The 22,192-nt window shown below is 42.2% G+C and overlaps 1 protein-coding gene and 1 long non-coding RNA gene across 3 annotated transcripts in view; one reads left to right on the top strand and one right to left on the bottom strand.

The window, feature by feature from the left end:
- ENOX1 (ecto-NOX disulfide-thiol exchanger 1) overlaps nucleotides 1–22,192 on the bottom strand; it is a 257,797-nt gene that overhangs the window by 83,482 nt on the left and 152,123 nt on the right. For both annotated transcript variants that reach the window (XM_033234035.1, XM_033234031.1), the window contains exon 10: nucleotides 12,519–12,703. In XM_033234035.1, the coding sequence (XP_033089926.1) occupies nucleotides 12,519–12,703 (185 nt within the window). The remainder of the gene's footprint in view (nucleotides 1–12,518; nucleotides 12,704–22,192) is intronic.
- Nucleotides 1–22,192, top strand: part of LOC117096613 — a 179,400-nt gene that overhangs the window by 119,456 nt on the left and 37,752 nt on the right. The gene's annotated exons all lie outside the window — the stretch shown is intronic.

The raw sequence follows: 22,192 nt of genomic DNA, 5'->3' as shown, positions 1-22,192 counted from the left end.
GACAAGAGTGACCCAGTGACCTTTTGTCTAAAAAAAAAAAGGGGGGCCGGGCACGGTGGTTCAAGCCTGTAATCCCAGCACCTTGGGAGGCCAAGACGGGCGGATCACGAGGTCAGGAGATCGAGACCATCCTGGCTAACACGGTGAAACCCCGTCTCTACTAAAAAATACAAAAAACTAGCCGGGCGTGGTGGCGGGCGCCTGTAGTCCCAGCTACTCGGGAGGCTGAGGCAGGAGAATGGCGTAAACCTGGGAGGCGGAGCTTGCAGTGAGCTGAGATCCGGCCACTGCACTCCAGCCCAGGCGACAGAGCGAGACTCCGTCTCAAAAAAAAAAAAAAAGTTTTTTTCCCCCTCTAATTCTTCTTTCTTCTTTGTTCCTATGCTGTATTTCTTCACTCCCATCAAATTTCTCCCTGCATTTTCTTCACTGCTTTCATTTCTGATGAGAAGGGAATTGCCTGGTCTTCCCAATCCTCATGTTGCCTCTCCTAGCCAGCTGCATGAGAAAGCCCTGGAGCATGAAGACCCCCAACTGCGGCGGGAGTTGAGACGGGTAATTACATCAGTTTGGCTGGGAGCAGGACACCTGCTATAGACAGACAGCCATGTTGCCGGCAGGGTTCAGGGCTTCAGTGTGAATGAGTCGGCTTCTTGGCATTGGTAGACTAGAAAGAAATGAAGTCAAAGCCAGACCACAAGGAATCATTTTAGTGTCTGTAGCTGGAGGGAGAAAGATGACAATGGCCAGCATGGAAGGCCAGTATGTGTCTGCAGCAAAAGTCTGCTTTGACTTATTACATTTAAGAAAAGATCCATTTCACTATAAATCTGGTACTCATAATGTGATATAGACTCTAAGTCAGAAGGCAGTTTCCAAAAGAGGCAGTGAAAGGGAAGGTCATTCAAAGGTCATCCAAAGACTGCCAGGGACACAGTGTTGGGAAAAGCAGAGTTCCTTTATCCTGGGAATGGAAGTCTACTGGAGAGTCAGGATTTCCCATTGCAGACATCAGGGAAAGCAGCAAAAGGCAGAAGCCAAATGATTTTAATAGTCTGCAGGGCAATGCCATTATTTCTGCCCCTGGCTCCTACATTGATTCGTCTGCTAGCCTCATTATTTTGAGAAGGAATGATTACTAATGAGGATGCATTTGATTAATGGCAGAGCAGGATAACTAATGATGAGACGAAGCCTCTCATAGTTAAATTTTATTAGGGCTTCTCTTCCCCTTCCCAGAAGTGAAGAGATTTGTTTTCATGATTCACATTTAATAAATAAAAGCTGCATGTATGTTACTTTCCTTTCGCAGGCTCTTACTCTGCTAATGCAAAGACCAGAGTAGGGGCTATGACACAGAGTCAGAAAACAGGCAATGAGTTTTTGCCAGTAATATTTTAGTGATCTCCAAGCATATGAAGGATGGAACTTCCTAGTCTTTTGCTGTCTTGATGATTGCAGTTCTGAAGCACTACAGAGGGTACACTCTGGAAAGCCATGGTGTGGGGTTATTGAGGGAACACAGGGGCTGGGGTCAGACAGGCCTAGGCTGCAGTTCTGACTTTACGTGGTATACCTGTGCCCTGGGCCAGTCTCAGGTCTCACCTCTAGCTCTCAGTTTCCTACTTGACACACTGGGATAGTCACATACCCCTCAGTTGTTGTGAGGACCACATAAAATAATGTGAAGGTGCTTTTGTGAGTTAACTGTAGAAACTGGGCCTTCCTGTTGTAAGGGGCATTGGAGCAAACAGCACAGGCCACCTTGTGTCAGAAAATTATGACCTGAACTTGCCCCGACTAACTCTTTGATCCTGAGTCTTCTTTTAAGTCTCAACATCTTTTCATACTTTCACCTGGAATATGGCAATGACAGTTCACATTTATTTGTGAAGAGCTTTTCAAAATGTCCTCATATACATGATCACATGTGATGTATGATTTTATCATAGCAAGCCCTTAGTGAGGTTGGCAGCACCTAGTCTCCAGGAGAAGAACTGGAGGTCCAGACATCCTGACTTTCCCAAAGAAGTACAGAAAACAGTGAAGCTGGAGTCACATTTTCCTTCTACTAGTTCCGTGTTTTCATTTCATTATTCATGCCCTTAGGTGGCATGAGTACAGCTTATCTTCTTCCTCATCTTATGACCTCTGGTCAGTGAAGACGGCAAGACACTCAGTGACCCATCCTCACTCAAAACTGCTAAAAACATATAAGGAGGCTTCCTCTCATCTTCATTTTAGTCTTTGTATCTTGTCCAGAATTAAAAGGGAAAGTGCTCTGAAAACTCCCAAACCTCTAACAGATGTCATGTGTGATCATTTCCAACAGGTAGGGCTTTGTAATGTAAAGCCCTGGGCCAAGAATTGGAGAATTGGTTTCTATTTCTGGTTCCAAATGGAGCCAACCATTCCTTCAAGAGTCTCACACATTGAAGTGAGATACTTACCTTCTTGGGATGTACCAGGAGTGTAATCTGCAAATGTCAGAAAATGCACACACTGCCAGCAGGAACCCTACAAATGACCTTGAACAGCCTAAGGAAAGGTGCCAAGGAATTATGAGAATTATCATCTTGTGGCCTATTATTATAATGCACCATCCCAATATTCATTGCCGAGGAATGGATAAAAAATGAAATTACAAACCCTGGGGTTGTTAAGAGAAAGGAAGACCATGGTGGACCCCAAATTTGGCAACTCTTGTGAACCTTGATGTTGAAGTCACTGAACCTTTTTAAAGCCATGTAATCTGAGAGATATACATGTTTTATGATTTTTCTGATTCTAGTAAAATGTCAGTGACTTTTAATATGAATGTGGGAAATGTCTTCTGCATTTCTCACATCCATATTCTATTCTATCCTATTCAGAAAGAAGTAAACTTAATCTGGGTTGTCGAAGAATCAGATAAACATGGGGTATGTCTTTGCAGCCATAGCTTGTAAAGACTCCAGGTTTTTATATGTGTATGAGTGTCTATTTATACATACACATTTTTATTTTTTGAACTTTTTAAAGCTGAATATTTGACTACTTGTACATGAGAGTCTAAAAGCTCCTTTCTCTACACTGTAATGAGATTTTCTTGCCCTGTCCAGTGATACTGAATTATTTTCTGTGCTAATGTATAATCTGTCATATATTAAAGATATTATGATATCATTCTTTCTGAATGAGCCAATAACCACATCATTGTGTATGGGCTATTCCTTCCTTCTAATTGAATATTTTTGAGGCTCATGAACTCTACTTAGAAGGTAGATCCTCCTGATATACTGCAACTTAATTTCCAGACTTTCTATCTTTAGTTTTTTTTTTTTACATTCTACATCTAAGTATTTAAATCTTTCATAAAGGCCCTTAAAATTAGTAAAGTTTCAGGATACAATAACTGTACAAAAATCAGTAGCACTTCTATTCACCAACAACGTCCAGGCTGAGTGAAATGAAGAATACAACTGCACTTACAATAGCCACAAAGAAGATGAAATGCCTAGGAATACAGCTAAGCAAGGAGGTGAAAGATCTCTATAAGGAGAACTATGAAGCACTGCTAAAAGAAATCAGAGATGACACAAATACATGGAAAAACATTCCATCCTCATAGGTTGGAAGAATCAATATCATAACAATGTTCATACTGCCAAAGGAATTTACAGATTCACCACTATTCCTATCAAATTACTAATGTCATTCTTTACAAAATTAAGAAAAACTATTAAAAAATTCATATGGAACCAAAAAGCCCAGACAACCAAAGTAACTTTTAAGCCAAAAGAACAAAGCCAGAGGCATCACACTACCCAACTTCAAACTATATACTAAAAAGCCACTGCAACCAAAACAGCATGATACTGGTACAAAAACAGACACCTAGACCAATGGAATAAAACAGCAAACTGGGAAACAAAGATGCACACTTAACAACCATCTAATATTTGACAAGGCTGACAAAAACAAACAATGGGGAAACGACTCTCTATTCAATAAATGATTATAGGAAAACTGACTAGCCCTAGACAGAAGATTGAAGCTGGACCCCTAACCTTTCACTGTCTACAAAAATTAACTCAAAACAGGTCAAAGATTTAAATGCAGGACCTCAAACTATAAAAATCCTAGAAGCCAATCTGGAAATTCTCTTCTCGACTTTGGCATTGGCAAAGATTTTTTGGCTAAGTCCCCAAAAGCAATTGTAACAAAACCGAAAATAGACAAGTGGGACCTAATTAAAGAGCTTCTGCAAAGAAAACGAAACTATCAACAGAGTAAACAGACAACCTACACAGAGTGGGAGAAGATATTCACAAACTAGGCAGCTGACAAAGGCCTAATATCCAGAATCTCTAGGGAACTTAAGTCAACAAGCAAAAACCAAATAACCCCATTAAAAAATGGACAAGGCACGTGAACAGATACTTCTCAAAAGAAGACACAGAGGTACTCAACAAACATATGAAAAAATGCTCAGCGTCACTAATCATCAGAGAAATACAAAGTAAAACCACAATGAGACACCATCTCACACCAGTCAGAATGGCTATCATTAAAAAAGTCAAAAACAACAGATGCTGGTGAGGATGTGGAGAAAAGGGAACACTTATACACTGTTGGTAAGGAATATAAATTAGTAACGCCACTGTGGAAAGCAGTCTGGAGATTTCTCAAAGAACTTAAAATAGAGCTACCATTCGACACAGCAATGCCATTAGTGGGTGTATACCTAAAGGAAAAGAAATCATTCTATCAAAAAGACACATGCACTCACATGTTCATTGCTATGCTATTCACAATAGGAAAGTCACAGAAGCAACCTAGGTCCCCATAAATGATAAATTTGATAAGGAAGATAGGGCATATATATACCACGGAATACGAATACAACCATAAAAAAGAATGAAATCATGTCCTTTGCAGTAACAGGGATGTAGTTGGAGGCCTTAATCCTAAGCGAATTAACATAGTAACAGAAAACTAAATACTGCATCTTCTCAATTATAAGTGGGAGCTAAACACTGAGTACACATGGGCATAAATATGGGAGTGACAGACATTGCAGACTACTATAGGGGAGAGAGGGAGAAGGGCATGGGTTGAAAAACTACCTGTTGGGTACTATGCTCACTACCTGGGTGATGGGATCTGTACCCTAAACCTCAGCATCATGCAATATTCCCATGTAACAAATCTGTACATGTACCCCCTGTATCTAAAATAGATGTTGAGGCTGGGTGCAGCAGCTCATGCCTGTAATCCCAGCACTTTGGGAGGCCGAGGTGGGCAGATCACTTGAGGTCAGGAGTTCAAGACCAGGCTGGCCAACATGGTGAAACCCCGTCTCTGCTAAAAATACAAAAGTTAGCCAGGCACAGTGACACATGCCTGTAGTCCCAGCTACTCAGGAGGCAGAGGCAGGAGAATCACCTGAACCTGGGAGGTGGAGGTTGCAGTGAGCTGAGATCACGCCATTGTACTCCAGCCTGCGCAACAGAATGAGACTCCATCTCAAAAAAATAAAGGTGAAAAAAATTTTTTTAAAAGCTCTTAAAATATAATTTATCATTACAAAATGTCGAATTTCTGCTTTTAAAGGGATTTCTCTTTTTCCATTTTTCTTGTCCTTCTGTGCTTGTGCATTTTCCTTTGAAAGCAGTTTTTAACTGGAGAGGAAGAACTGTTTGTTCTTCTGCATCCCTCACTCCTTCTGCACATCCTTCCCATCCCTGTGTCTGGAACAGACTCTACTGTTCTGTGTCCTGCACATGCTTGGGAACTTAGGCGCACCCTGCTCTGGACCATTAGTTCTGCCACCTTCTCTTCTAGGACAAGGAAACAGAAATAGCGTGGAGAGCAAGTTCACTATTTATGTGTCTTTGTTCCATATTTCAGCCTCTTCATGTCACCTTTTCCTATTTGTCTTCCTTTCTTGCTTTCAGAAACTATTTTACTTTGTGCATCTGCCTCTTCTTGCTGAGACAGCTATCTTCACTCCAAAGTATGCCACCTTAAGTTCCCTTGTCCTTCCTCCTAGACATTCAGGAACCTGCTTGCTGCTCCTCCTTTCCCTGTATGTTTCCAGGCAGCCAGAACAATTTGCAATACTCCCCACACTTCCCACTGCCCCACCCCACCCCACCCGTCCTGGCCACATGGCAACCAAGAACTCATTCAAAGACTGGGTTAAAGTGAAAGGTAAAGGCCCCTGAAACAGGCTCCTGTTCGAGATGTCAGAGGCAATGTGTTTGTATTTTCTTCCTCCAGAGACTCTATTAAAGTGTCTGTCAATGAATAAACTTACAAAAACAAGGAGAAAGGAAAGTGAGTTCCAGGAGTTCCTTGTGTATGACAGGTTCTGGCATTCAAGGGATCCCCAAATCTCCTTAAAATGAAGCCTGCCTGACAAAGAGCTCTTGGCTGGCCACTGCCCAGGAGAAAGACTCGGCCATGCAGGAGATCCAGACACAGCAATGAGCAAAGCCACAGAGCTTCACAGAAAAGCAAACCAGGCCCTCCACACCTAAATATACACAGGCTGCCAGCCATCACCTTGCTCGTGAAGAAACCTGTACATAAAAGAGACAGACTGAAACACAATAGCTAAACAACCAATCCCGAAGTAAAGAGACATGATTCAGGAACCAGAAAGATCTTAAAATTCCTACTTAGTATTCTTAAAAAGATTTGAGAAGATTCTGCACCCATAAGATACGAATCAAGATTGCATGAAAAGAATGATTAGAGGACAAAATAACCTCTTGAAAATAAAATAATATGATCACCAAGCAGAAACTTCAATTGGAAGGATCAAAGATAAAGTTAAAATGGAAGATAATAGGAAAAAGATGCTGGGTATGGTGCATCCACCTATTAGGTCCATTATCGGACTGGTGGGTATTTCAGATAGAAATTAAAAACAGAATACGAAAGTGAAAAATGATCAGGCAAAAGGAGAGCCTCCTGTCACAAAGTCTTGTGACACTCCTCTGTGCTCTTGCCTACAGCCCTGCATTTGCTCAGTTCTCTGGAGCACTACCTTGTGAAGTTGGCTGGGAGCATCTGGTCTGCTGCACTTTTGAGGATTTCTACAATTTTTAAGGGACAAGGTTTTAAGAAATAATAAAAAAAAAAATCCCATAAAATATTCGTGAATGTGCTCATTCTATCTCTTTCCCTAAAGTTTTCTAATCATTAAAAGCACCAATAATGCTACCACAGCCTCCTTCACCACCATAGCCACCAACACAGCCACAGCCACCATTGCCACTATGGCCCCCTTCACCACCATAGTCATCATCCTCACCACAGCTACCTTCATCACCACAGCCAACATGACCATCACAGTCACCATTTCCACCCCAGTCACCATTTTCAATCACAGCCACCTTTAACACCATCTTCACCATGGCCATCACCACAACCACAGCCACGAGCACCAACGTGGCCACCTTCACCACCACAGCCAACAACACAACCACAGCCACCATCCTCACCATAGCTGCCTTCATTACCACAGCTACTGCAGCCATTTTCACTACCATAGCCACCATTCTCACCACAGCCAGCAACACAACGGAGGTTATCATCCCCCTCACCGACGCCTTCATCACCACAGTTGACATTACCATCAGTCACCATCCTCTCACTACAGTCACCGTCACTACCACAGCCACCACAGCTACCTTTACCACCATAGCTAACAACACAACCATAGCCAGCACCCCCACCACGGCCACCTTCACCACCAGCTACCTTCACAAGCACAGTTAGTTACCTTCTCCACCACAGCTACCTTCATCATCACCCCCACCATAGTCACCAAAACAACCACAGCCACCATCCTCACCACAATCACCCTCACCTCCAGAGCCAATATCACTACTGCAGTCACCTTTACCACCATGGCAACCATCACCTCCACAGTCCCTTCATCTCCACAGCCACCATCACCACCACCGCTAACATTATTATGATCTTGATTTTGATGTATAACATCAGACTTAATTACATGTGAATTTTGGGGAGGAACTGAATGTAAGCTTTTCTCCTTCTCTTAAAAAAAAAGTACTTACTAAGCAACTAAATAGTTTCAACGAGATTGCAGAAGACATGCTGAACTTACCCAAGGGGTCAGATGTAATCACTATGTTTAATTTCAAAACTAGTTTCATTTATTCCTTAATAGATATTCCAAAGTCTGACTCTTACCCAACATCTGACAAAACTAAATGGGGTTACTTTGTATTTTAGGAAAGTAGTAATGTTATATTTCTTCATCTTCCATAAAATTAGTCTAAGTGGGTGAGATTTTAACAATGCACACACAGAAAATCACACATATGTTCTACTTTGACTCTAAAGAAAAAAATGCTTGTCACTTAATTTCTAAATGCTTTTGATCATAATCATCCTACTTTTCCCATTTTTGTTTTTCCCTGATCTTCCCTTGCTGAAAGTTGTCAAGACAGCGGACCAGGCCTGCGCCTTACTAATGTCAGGCTGAGAGTGTGAGAGAGCCACTGCTCCACATGGGCCAATGGCTTGCTGGCCTAAGACAGCTGGTCGTCAGACTAGATTTAACACTGTTCAAAAGCATCAGCTTAAAGTATTTAGGAAGAAGCCTTCTGACAGAATCATCATTAGTCATACACACTTTTACGATCAGCAGTTTTTAATGGTATCCTGCTGTTATCCAAATATTTATTAGTCCTGTCAATATGATTTACACAAGGCTTCAAAAAGAATTCTGATTTTTAAAAGCGGATTATTCAAAAATTATGACATGTTGACCTATCCTCATAAATGAAAATAAAAATACTGCAAATTTATGTGTGAATAAAACCATAATGAGATATCACTACAAATGTACTACAGTGATGAAAAAAGACAAACTGACCATGCCAGTGCTATCTGATGAGGATGTAGAACTGGAGTTTGCAGACAGTCCTGAGGGAATGTATGATGCTACAGACACTTGGGAAAAGACACTGGCAGTTTCTCTGAAAGTAAAACACACTTGCCATATGACCCAACAATCGTATTCCTAGGATTTACTCAAGTAAAATGAAAAATTGTATCTAAGCAAAAAGCCTGTAAGTGAATGTTTATAGCAGATTTATTCCTATTTGTCCCAAACTGGAAACTATCCATCCACTAACTATTGACTAGACAAACAAACCACAGCTCTTTCTTATGGTGGAATACTACTCAGCATCAGAAGGAATGAATGTCTGATACGTACAGCAACATGGATCAGTCTCAGATGTATTATGCTAAAGAAAGAAGCCCAGCTCAACAGGTTGCATACTGTTCAATTCCCCTTATATGATATTCTGGAAAAAGAAAAACTACAAGGGTAGAAAACAGAGCAGTGGTTGCTGGGAGTGGGGTTGAATCAAAAGGGGCAAGAGGGAATGAGTGATGGAACTGATTTATATATAGATTGTGGTAGCGGTGGTTATGTGACTGTAGGCATTTGTCAAACTTCACAGAACGTATGTCTAAAAAGAATATATTTCATTGTATGTAAATTTTACCTCAATAAACCTAATGAAAGAATTCAGTGTGGTAACCTGAAGAAAAATAAGAGTTAAACATATGTATAGTCTTTACTTGTACACCTAAAGGTGCAAATGAAAGTCAAAAGCCTCACTATCCCTGAGGCAGAGACAAGTTAACTTCACTGCCAGTTTATGATCAGGTAAAGGCTACCGTGTTACCACAGATACAAGCTGTTATTCTCTTTTGTATGAAACCTTTCATATTATTACATTGTGACTCACATGGTGCAGGGGTAAACTCAGAAACATCCAGACAAAGTCACCCAAGGGTTTTTCCATGTTAGGAACCCTGCCCATAGCGTTTTCTTCATGAACACATGAAAAACTGTGTGATGTCAGTGAACATATCCTTAAGGGGTTAAAGAAAGAAAGGTTAGAAACTTTTGGCTAAACTTGAAGGCGATTCCAAAAGCTGTCTGCTAGTCCTCAGGTCATTAAGGCTCTTTCTTTTTTTATTGTTTGTTACAGAAATGATTTCCCAAACATAGACTGTGGAAATGGTGACATATGGGAGGCTGACCCCTCCTCTCTCTGTCATCTTTCATGTGAAACCATGATTTTCTGATTTATAAAGTAGATAGTGTGGAGATTGAAGGTAGGTTTTAAAGTCAGGCTAATTCTTTGTGGTGGGATTCAAATTAGCGAATTGTGGTAATTTATTCACACATGGTAGGTCATGATAGAAATAAGACTTTAAAAAGCACCTATATTTTAAAACTCTGTTAAAAATGTTCTGCCGCAGAGATAGCCATATATCTGCCTAACAACCAGTAAACATTAAAATCATAGCAGCCACTAGGGACCTAGTGCTTTCTGTAGGTTAAGGAGGCACCACACACACCTCTTAGGCCTTGGCTCTCCCGCTCCCTGTCTTGATTTTCATGATCCAGGATCCCACACAGTCCAGAGCTCCCACAGACACCATGCTAGGCCTGCCTCCAGGCCTTTGTCTATTCAGTCCTTCATTTGACATAGATATTTTGACTGTCTACTATGTGTCTGTTATGGATTGAATTGTGCCCTGCCCCCCAGCCCCAAATCCAAATGTTGAAGTCCTAGCCCCTACTAGGACCTTATCTGGAAATAAGTCCTTGCAGATATAAGTAATTAAGATGAGGTCATACTGGAGCAGGTGGGCCGCTAATCCTGTATGAATTGTGTCCTTATAAAAAGCAGAAATTTGGACACACACACATGGAGAATGACAAGGGATGATGAAGGCAGAGAGCAGGGTGATGTGTCTACAAGTCAAGGAAGGCCAAAGATTGCCAACCAACCTCCAGAAGCTGGGAGAGAGGCAGAAGTCAGACTCTTCCTTACAGCATCAGAAGGAACCAACCCTGCTCTTAGACCCTAGATCTTGGACTTGTAGCCTTCAGAACTGTGAGATAATATGTTTCTGTCTCAACTACATTTTTAGTTATATAAAGTACATTTCCTACTGACAGGGAGATGCTGAAAAGAGATGAGAAGCTCCCTTAACCGAATCCCTCGTTCAGGAAGATGGCTCAGGTGGTGATTTGGAACACTGCTCCTTTGTGGACCAGGCACGTGGCTCCTCAGTACTTTTGCAGCCCTGACGGAGCAGCTCGCCCTCGCCTCCTCTGACTTCCTTTTGATTTGAATCTGCAATAACCTAAAATACTTTATATACCTTTAAAGCAACTGGGATAATCTTTTCTAGAGGGAAAGAGGGAGAGTTGTGTAAAGTGTAGCATAGTTGCTTTTGGGCTAGGTCTGGCGTCATGGCCTTTGGGGAAATCGATGGCCTCTCATCTTGGCGAGGGCGCCGACAGACACCCAATGTTGGGGCATATGGACAACCCCAGAAGTCTCACACAGCAGCTGTTACATTGATTTCCAAGTCCAGAGACCTGAGCAATAACTGTAGTGACATTTTCCTGGCTGACTCTGACCTCTGAATCTCACTGATTAGTCTAACACACACTGTGAACATCAACCAGTTAGGACTCTAAGCCAAAACTCAAAAATTGCTTTAAAATGGCAGGAGATGTTTAAGACATAATTTGTGCGAGTTGGTCATTAACTTTCTCACTTCCCAATCCATGATTCTTTTTTATACTCTCCCTCTCAATTATTTTTCCCTGTTAGGCTGATGCTTCTGTAGTAGTTACCTCTAATCACTAAGATACTTCTGTAGGCAATCCATGCTCTGGATGTTACAAAGCAGTCAATATGGATGGGGGAATTACAAAAAAGTGGACTCTCTGTATATTAACTTTCCATCATTCTACTTATATTTCCCTTGTTTAAATAAAAACAATCTTTTTTAAAGGAAATATTGATCGGATTTGTATATTCAGAGGAGTAATTTAAAAATCCCCATGATGATAATTTATGCTCTATTATTCTAAGGTAACTCAAAGGCCCCAACACCTTAAGAATATCATGTACCAATTGAGGTTTTCAGATACAAATCTGGCTGTGAATCTTTGACTCTATTCCCTCACCGACAACAGTCAATCTCCCCCCTCATCAACATTTTATTTCCCACAGTACCTATTCCTTTTCCATCCTCCAAAGCCCTCAACTTTCATTTCCTTTCTAACAATTGCCATAAATACACATCTTTAAATTCAGTATGCTAGGATGAAGTCTGGCTCTCTTCAACAGAAACACAGCTATTGTCCTGTTTCTAAAGTTACCTGTCTCCCAAAACTCTGATGCTTCATCTGTTCCATCAACAAACATTTCTTAAACACGTAATGTGCTCATAGAACCTGACTAGATCTTAAGTGCAATACAGGAAAAGTGATTGGCTTGGCTTTTCTCTAGATTCTACCCTTCCACAAACAGTTATTAGCACTTTTCTGTCCTAACAACTTAGCTTTTTGGTTGTCATTTCTTCTCCTTCACCCTTTCCAGCATGCAGCTGCCTTTCCATTTTCATTTAATACACATATCCCTTTCTCTCACAAAACCATCTGGGCCAGGTACCTGCTGCATGCCTTGCATGGTTTGCTGCAGGAACTGCAATTGCTGGTCCTTGGTGAGGTTCTCTTCTGTTCGGAAAAGCTGTTCTTTTTCTTGTTTCAGCAGCTCCACCTCATTCCTGTAGGCATCCAGCTGCCAGCGGAGACTGTCATTCTCCTCTTTCAGAGCATAGGCCTGAGCAGCCAGAGCTGAAGGACAAACAGAATGAGTTCAAGTGAGTTACCTTCTTGCTTAGCTTGAGGAGGCCTTCTGTGGGAAGGGGAGTCTGCCACCCAAGTTCTTAATGTTTGTACCAGCTCAGAAATAAAAGCAGAATGCCTTACCCCGGGGCTGTCTGTTTTGTAGTCAGTATGCATCACTTTTATCTATTCTGTTTGTCCTGTCTTATGTATGAATGTTTCTTATGGGCACGTGATTAATTCCTCCCAAATCCTTGTCCCTTGACCTCTCCCTCAATGCTGGGCACCCTCACAGACATTGGTATGTGGTGCTAGGTGGTGACAACATTCAGAATTCCAGGCAACAATCATATCTGCTAAATATTGTCTTCCCCCTTTCTACAGGATTGCTTAGCTCCTTGGAGGGTTGCTTTCTTTCAAATAATCAGCAGTTCTACAGGTTGAGACATGCGGCAGCCTCCCAGGGGACAGAGGAATTTATATGCACACCATTCCTTCCTGCTCTACTGCTGGGACAAATTGCACAGATTGTTTTCCTCCAACTCCTATCAGAATGGGAACCTAGTTCCATCTGTTTCACCAACAGATTAAAACTCTTTTCCTCTACAAGGCTGAGTGGTTACTCTAATACCTCCCTGAGACTCCCAATTCTCCACATTTAGATTCAGACTTCATTCATATGTCCATCTTATTAAGAAACCAAGTCAGTTAACTCGGGGTCTCACACATCTCAAGGTTTCAGAAATAGCCGAAACCGAAAAAGAAAACAAATGGTACAAAACAAAGATTCAGGGTAGGGAATCCCTTTCCCTAGTTTCTATCTTACTACTTAGGGGGCTCTCTGAAAATCAACATAGCCTGCTGGGCACTCACAAAGTACTGGACCATGAGCTTTGTATGAACTCACTCCCTTCATAGCCCCATCAAGCCTGTGATGCCGGTGCTGGTCTTATCCCCATCTTTACAGATGAGAAAAATGTGGCACAGAGAAGTTACATAACTCATCCAATCCCACAAAGTAAGTAGCAGAAAGCCTTCACACCCAGGCTGCAGGCAGGCTCCAGAGTCTCTGCTCTTGATTACATCGGTCCATGTGTTCAGTTCTTACCAGGCTCTTCAAAACCAGTCTCACATTCCCCCACCAACTCTCCCACCAGTCTCCCTTTAATCTTCCCCCTCACAGAAAAGCCATTCCCCACTTGTGTAAGCAAGAGAAAAGTGAAAGAAAATTTGAAACACTTGTTACCAGAAACTTCAAACATGTAACTTCCAGTAGATAAGGGCACGGTGTGGAGCCCACTGCACACCAGGGCGTCAGTGCATGCACGTTTGCAGCCCCTGTTGCCCGTGTTAGAGGACCGAATCAAGGTCGCCTCCTGGGTGTTCTACCCGCACATTACAGTTCCATGGTGATAAAGCTTTACCGAGGTACTCTGAGACCATGGTGAATTCTCTCCTCAAATATCAAATGTCAAATTATGTTAATAATAGTTTTATAGTTGAGTGTTTTACAGTATTCCATCTTGCAAAATAATCTCTCTGTGGTACACACTGAACTACTAATCAAACAGAACATGCAATTACCCAGACATTTCCCTACCTCAAGTCAGTAGGGATCAATTACTTAACAGGCATTTACTGCATATTTACCTGTGCTCAGGTCTGTGTGGGCATCTCAGACCACAAAAAGAGGAGACAGAATACATCTGTTCTCTCAAAGAGCTTAAAATCTAGTAGAAACTGACACATTTAAAAAGAAACGATTGCTTTCAAAGGAAGAAAGGATAATGTGATGTCTGGAATACAGCAGGCACTCAATAAACGTTGGTTGAATGAATAAATGAATAAATGAGTCTAGATGCCTGACAAAAAAAAGTATCCTATAGGAGTTCAGAGAAGAGAAAGAAAAATTCAGACTGAAGGAATAAATGAGGGCTTTGGAAGATGAAAAGCCCAAGAACTTGGGAAGGATGTCTCTCAGTCAGGAGCCAGAGCATAAGCAAAAGCCCAGAGATGAAAATGAAAGGTAGAATACTTGGGGCAAGAAGGAGAGAAACTTGACCAAAAGCCAAGCGTTTGCCTGGCAGCAGTGAGAGAAAGGTGACCCACGTCAGGTGATGGGAGACGACGGGGAAGGTTAGGTTCAATGGAGCGGCCAATTGAGAACCACTGACAGTGCTTGGGGTGGTGGAAGGACATGATGAAATTGGGATTTAGGAACATTAGTTTGGCAGTGGTGCATGGAATGAACTGGAGGCTGAAGAGAATGAATAAAGGAGATTTTATTTGGTGTATGTGTGTGCAAAACCAAGGAGCAGCCACATTTATGGTTTTCAGAGACTTACTCATAAAATCAGAAATTATCCAGCATGTACCCCACGGCATGAGCCAGTGCTTTCTAACACTGTGCAGCCCAGCTTCAGATCTTGTCCACACCCTGAGATACCACTTCCTGACAGCTCCGTTTACCAAGCCAGAAGGAAATGGTTATGAGGAATCATTTGTGAGAGGGATGTTGTAATAGGGCAAAATCACAGAAAATGCAAATGATGAAAAAAGTGTTGGCACTACACAGGCACATTACTACATTTAGTAGCATTCAAAGACACTTAAGTCATTTCCTTAGGAAGCTCTATTTGGCCCTTTTTCAATTCAGAGTGGCATTTTTATTATCATAACTGATAGCAGGTGTTTGTGAAGAAATCGATTAGTATGCAGGGATGGAAATTACATTTTCCAAACGAATTGCATAGTCTGCAAGATATGCTGAAATCTGTATAGCAAAACGCAAGCAGCTATAAAGCATGTGCCAGCAGCATTATTTAAATAAATTATCTGAACATAAATACATACAGGAAAGTATACCATCCATTATTTTAGGGGATCTCTTACAAACCTATGGTATGGTGCTGCTGAGAGTTCTTATTCTTGGCTAAGCCAAGTGACCACAGTGCCTGCCAAGCAGGATATAATATTGTTTGCATTCCCGGAATAGGAATGTGATATCATCATATTAAAAAAAAACCTGTAACAGCTGTAATTCCCCCCACCAAAAAAAATAAAAAAAAATCAATACCAGAGCAAATCCCATCAACATTTTTATAATGGGGGCACATAACTGATTTACATTCTTGACTAAATGATTTCAAGCTTGATTTTTACAAAAAAAATTTCGTTACTCATGTGGCAGCAGGTAGTTATCTTCTAAAGGGTGAGAAATTGTATATTGACTCCACTTAGCTTCAGGCCACCTGTTTGTAAACATCACTCAGTGTCATACTGCAGCCCTGAATCCATTCCTCAGACAAGCCTGCCTGGAAGAGGCTATGTTATGTTTCTTGGGCCAGAGCTCTAACAGAAAAAAAATCCTAATAATTTCTGACTTAATCTAATTTCTCAGTGTATTAAAAATTCAGAAATTGGAAAGGGCAACTCTTTCATTTCTCTCTTTCTCTTTAGTTCTTTCTGGAATACCATACTAAATTAAAGAGTTTTGGAAAAATGTCATCAAGCTTCCATGATAAAATTTACCTTATGAGACTGTACAATGAATCCACTATCCAAATAAGCAGAAGGATTTAAAAAAAAGTACAGTGTGCACCTTGCAGTAGGAATTCCTAAGGAGTGCACCGAGTGCCAATAAATGGAATATCTAAGAGATACCCCATATGGATTACCAATTTCCGCTAATAAAAAAAGAATAGAATTAGGCTGGGCGCGGTGGTTCATGCCTGTAATCCCAGCACTTTGGGAGGCCAAGGCGGGTGGATCATGAGGTCAGGAGATCAAGACCATCCTGGTTAACATAGTGAAACCCCGACTCTACTAAAAATACAAAAAATTAGCTAGGTGTGGTGACGGGCACCTGCAGTCCCAGCTACTCGGGAGGCTGAGGCAGGAGAATGGCGTGAACCCAGGAGACGGAGGCTGCAGTGAGCCAAGATCGCACCACTGCACTCTAGCCTGGGCAACAGAGTGAGGCTCCATCTCAAAAAAAAAAAAAAAAAAAAAAAGAATTAGACACCTTAAATGTAAACCGGACTGAACGTGATTAAATCTTTTGTTGGTGATTTTAAAGGCACTGCTGAATCTAGTGGTGCCTCTAGATTACATCAATTAATTCACCAACCACCCATTTATGTATTTATTAAGAAAACATGGTGAGGATCTATAGCATTCACAAGAAGCTTAAGGCCAGCATAGTCATCCCTTTCTACTTACTCAGTACTTTAGAAAAATTCTGAATACTGGAATTTTCTGATTGGATCAAAAATGAAATAATAATATTGGAAAAATTTTGCTAGGCAAGATTGGTATACTTCAAAAACTTAGCACTAAAACTAAAAAACGACCAAAGTGACACTAGTGTATGAAAATCAATCCAAAGATTGAACTGCACTGCTGAAGAAAAGGCTTAAAGGTATTGCAGCATCTTGTTATATTCTTTACTAGATTCTATATAAACCATTATTCTTTACATTAATTATGGTCAAAGTGACCTCCTCTTCTGTCTCCTGTGTTTCCATGGGAACAGATAATGCCATGCTTAACTTCTTTAAGTAAATCATCTGGTGAAAGCCTTGAGATCTCTCCTACCAGCCTGAGCCAGCCTCAGAAAAATAATTAGCAATATATGAAAAATGTAAGTTATTTTGGGTTATGTCCCAGTAAGCTGACAGTCTGTTAATATCTTTTTCATGCTCAGGCAAGATGTAACTAAATAATAAAACATTTTAATATATTGTTTCTAACAATATCTGTGTTTCTCCAGAACTCTCAGTCTTTGTGTGTTTGGGGAACTCTGTGTTTAACATTCCCCCTCCACTTTGCCAGATGTCCTCCTGAGATGCTGGAAGGACACTGCTGAACTGTAGATTTCTTTCCCACATGCGAAGAAAGTTTTTTTCAAGAATTTCATTGGCTGCTACCAAGGGAGGCAGTTGTACCGATAGGCTCCTGAACACAGGAGGACGGAGGCAGGCTGGCCTGGCAAATGTCACCACAATATCTGTGTGCCTTCAACGGCTGCCTCCTCAGTCACGATCCTGCCTCCTGCTCCCCTGTGAAACGGAGCTGTAGTTATGGCCCTGAGACAGGGACTCTCTCCAGCTTCTATCTGCTTCTCTGCATTCTGAATCTTCTTGTGAGGTGCCTTGAGACCTTTAGATGCTGTTCTGTGGCTGAGACATTATCACACTGTGTACTCAAACTCATGCTTCTCTTTGTATACAGCAGTGTTGCTCCTGAGAGGTGACTGCCCAGAGGTTGCCATGGGAGCAGTTCTCATCAATGGAGTGTGAGGGGGAGTGGGGATGCCTTCTGCACATTCCCTCATTCTCTGCCTGCTGCTGGAATGAGCTTGGGTCTCTGAGTCACCATATGGAGGAAAGATGCCCACAGGCCCAGAATATCTGCCTTGGACTGTTGTGTGTCGAAAAAGTAACACTTTTTTTTTTTTTTGGTTAGGCCACTGAAAATTCGGGACTTCTTTATCTAGCAGCTGATGTTACTCTAGCCCAGTGTTCTCCAAACATTGGTATGCATTACAGGCTCCTGACGGGCATATTAAAACACACATTTCTGGGCCCTACCCTCAGAGTTTCCAGTTCAGTTTGTCTGGGAGGAAGCCCAAGAGTTAGCATTCTTCCAAGTCCCCAGGTGCTGCTGATGCTGCTGGTGCAGAGGCCACACTCTGAGAGCCACTGCTCAGACTGCTCCTCGTTCTATCCCGATTCCTAAGCTGGGGCTGTGGTTGGCTTGTTTGGAGAAATGCTTCTGAAAGAACCACATGCTTGGCTTGTCATTCTGGTTTTATTCCTAGATCTTCTTTTGTATGAGCCCCAGCTCCATGTTCTGCACCTGGGAAGGCAGCCCTGTTGCATCCCTGTGCCCAAGTCCCATGAGCTCAGCTTGCCCCGTGCCCTGGCTATCTTCTATGGAAGATTTAGGCAAAAGGTACAGTCACTATTCTGTTTTCCTCAAAGAATAGTAGCAGTAATGGGAATAGCAATAGTGGTAGTGACAGCTAATGGATTTTTATGTGCCAGGCACTGTGGTAAGCATATTATTTACACAGTATTCTTTCACCCTCATGAAAACACGATACAGTCAATATGATTATTATTTCTATTTTCCAGATGATGGAAATGAGTTTCTGGGAGACAGAGGTGGCTGGTTGGAGGTACAAAGTGTGGCTCTAGAACTGTATTCCTCGATGTATTGCCACCATGGTAGCTCAGCTCCACATAAGTGCTGCCCATCCCAGAGAAAGGAGTGAACCAGGGACCCTACTGTAGTGGCTAGTTTGCTCCTAACAGAAGTAAAACATTGAATTTCTGGCTCTATCTTGGGAGTGTTCTGCTGAAGAGAGAGACTCTGCTACAAAAGCAGAGAGGATGATCCTGTTTTAAAATAAACATGCATGTATTTTCTGCAGGACAAACTTGGGGATGATTTATGGAGAAGTTAAACGCACCCTTCAGGAAAACTTGAGGCCTGGCTCGAACCACTTAGGGATCCTACTTTCTTCCCTGTGTCTCTCTTCTCTCAAACGGCCACAGTGATACCCACTAATCCCAGAGCTCAAGAGCCTGAGTTCCAAATAATGCTTTATTGAGAGAGTTTTGTCCACAGACCCATGCTGATCTCAGGATTCCAAAGATCCAGTTTGAGACTATTCACCCCATCCATCTAAACTTACCTATGTTTGATTTTTAAAGTGTCTGTGCCTTCAGTTAGAATAAAGGTGACAGAAACTCCTCTCCTGTTGTGTTAACCTCCCATGAACTCTGTCCCCTGAGTCTACTTTGCTTGGGCTAATTAAGGCCAAAGACAAGGACCAGTACTATGCTCAGAAGACCAATAGAGGCTTGGGGTCCCTCATTGTTGATGGCCTCATTCTCGATGGCTGCTGTTGCCATCAGTGCCTCCCAGTGGCCAGGCACAGAGCTGGAAAGTATCCTGGGATGACATCTGCCAACAGCCAGTCTCCTGCTAGAGAGCCTCTTATGGTACCAAGAAAGTACAACTGATCTGCTTTTCAATAATACCTGAGTCACCACTGAAACAGTAGTCTTCCTCAAATTGCTCACGGAAATTTCTTCTGCTACATTTTTGCAGGATTATTATTATTACAACTTAGCATTGACATAACATTTCATATGTGCAGTGTGTATTCGACTCTGCATATTAGCTATTATTAGGGAAAGCTAAACAGAAGCACAATGCAGTGTCTATTTTCATCTTTGTGTGAGGCCAGTGGAGTAAGGATAATTTGGAGAATACAGGTAAGCTAGATCCTGTTATTATGATGGCTTAAATGTGAGTCTGGAGGCACAACGGGCAGCAGGTGGCTCAGGAAAAAAAATTCTCTGCTCCTTCCTCCCTAGAACTCTTCCTGAGGAAGTAGTCTGCACCAGCAGCAAAACTAGGAGTTGCTGCTGGGCTACTGCCACTATGGAGAATTCACATCATGCCTTATCACTTTTCCATTTACATTATTATCCTCTGATCCATCCAAAACCATCCCCATTTTCCTCAGAGGAAAATAAGCAAAGGAAAGAGACATGTTCACTTCTTGCAAAAGTAGGATAAGTCTGTCATTTAAAACGCTGTTGAAGGATGCTCTGTCAGGTGAGGATGCCTTTAGAGACCTCCGGGAAACACATCAGAAGTGAATGCTGTAAGCATGAGCTGAGCCCCCTACTCTAGGCCAAGCCAGGGACAGGGTGGGGAAGCAAGGCTCTGAGCCCCTGCCCAGCCTGGCCTCAGCAGCTCCCAGCCCAGCCGCAGGGAGAGCCACAGATATGGAACCCGGTAGAAGCCGGTTAGAAGGGCTCCAGGAGAGGCCATCCTCACACTGTGTAGTGGGAGTCAAATGAGGGAGAGAAGACTTCTGGCTGGAACTTAAGAGCCGGAGGAGGCTCTTTCTGGAAGGCAGCGGTTGAGCTCACACATTGAAAAGCTGAAGGGAAGCAGAGTGGGACTGCTGCACAGTGGACACCACTTTACCAAAAGATTCAGCGATCTCCAGGAGGAGGTGCCACGGCTATGGAGGAGAGGAGAGCAGGCTGCTTCCTACTGAGCCCCAAGGCCAGGCAGGAGCATCTCAGGAGGGGGCATTTTCCCCCACTCTTCCTTTTCTTTTAATTAGATTTTAGTTTTCTTTGTCACTTTCAGTCTCTATTTTGATTTCCAAGATTATAGGGCCATTTTTAAAAAATCCTCTAAAGGTTTTAAAGATTCTTTTTAAGGAAAGTCAGACTTAGCTAAGCCAAGCTAGATCATAAAATGACACTGGCCTTCAGGAATTGTAGCCCCTCCCCTGCAGACAGTGCACCTCCCTTGGGTGTAGTACTCCACCATGGGCTCAGCCCTGTATGACTTCATCCTAACTAGTAGTTGGTCTTGTCCAAAGAGAGAAACTTTAAACAGCAATCCTTCCCTCCAAAACAACTCCTCTGATTTTCTCACCAGTCTGCAGTATAAAAGCAGTGACCTCTTTTTCCTCCCATCTTAGAAATGTCCTTCCTTTTAACAAGTGGTCACTTCTAATTTTCATCAAGAAACTTTCCCCTTAAGAAGTGATATTTCCCTTCTCCTGCTCTACCCCCTACACAGAAACGCACGCACGCGCACACACAGAGTTATATTAATATTTGAACTGGTGCTCCTACCATGTAAAACACATCCACGCTACGAAATGTGAAATGACGGCCAGCCCAAACCTAAGGTGTCTTCTTAGTTCTATGCATTGCTCTTTGCAAGGAGTAGCATCTTTTTTTGTAAGGCTTTTATTTTATAACGCCAAATACTTGTGATAACGAGTTGAACAGAACACTTTTTTCGAAAGTTACTTCCGCCTTAGGTAAACCCTAACTATCCAGACTACTAACTGGGCACCAAGACTTCACTTTTATGCTTGGGCAATGACTGTGCTTCGGCTGTCTCTGAGCCTCCTCCCCCCCACGGTTCTCATTACCAACATTGACACTGACTTAGGAATACTTACTTGCGTCTGGCAATAGGACAAAAAGTATCTGCATCCTCTCTAAATGTATAACCAAGGTAGGAGGACCCAGTGTGAACAGCTAGCTGGCATCTTGAGGTATCTGTACCACTTTGGTATCTCTTAAATGAGAAACCATGGACTCATCCCAGATGTTATGAATCTGAGATTCTGGAATGAGGCCAGGGATGTGCCTTTCAGCAAGTTTCTAGGGTGATTCTGATGCATGCCAACATTTTAGATCCACTTCCCTGGCCTTTAGGGACCAGCTCCCCACTTTCTAATGCTTTCTTCATGACTTTCTTCTAGTCTTAGATTTCTTTCATTAGTTTTCATACTTGCTTTCTTTCAGCCTTTTCCAATAGCTGAAAGGACCTTCTCTCCTGCTTTTACAACCAGCATAGCCCTCTGGGCTTCTCTGCCTCTGCCATGTCTTCTCACATTCCATTAACTTATCAGCCTGCTCCTTGCTGAATGCTTCCGCCTGACTC

This window comes from Trachypithecus francoisi, unplaced genomic scaffold (assembly GCF_009764315.1).
Source record: "Trachypithecus francoisi isolate TF-2019V2 unplaced genomic scaffold, Tfra_2.0 Contig01461, whole genome shotgun sequence".
NCBI classification, from domain to species: Eukaryota; Metazoa; Chordata; class Mammalia; order Primates; family Cercopithecidae; genus Trachypithecus; species Trachypithecus francoisi.
The sequence above is the reverse complement of the archived record's forward strand: the minus strand, read 5'-3'. Positions and strand labels throughout refer to the sequence as shown.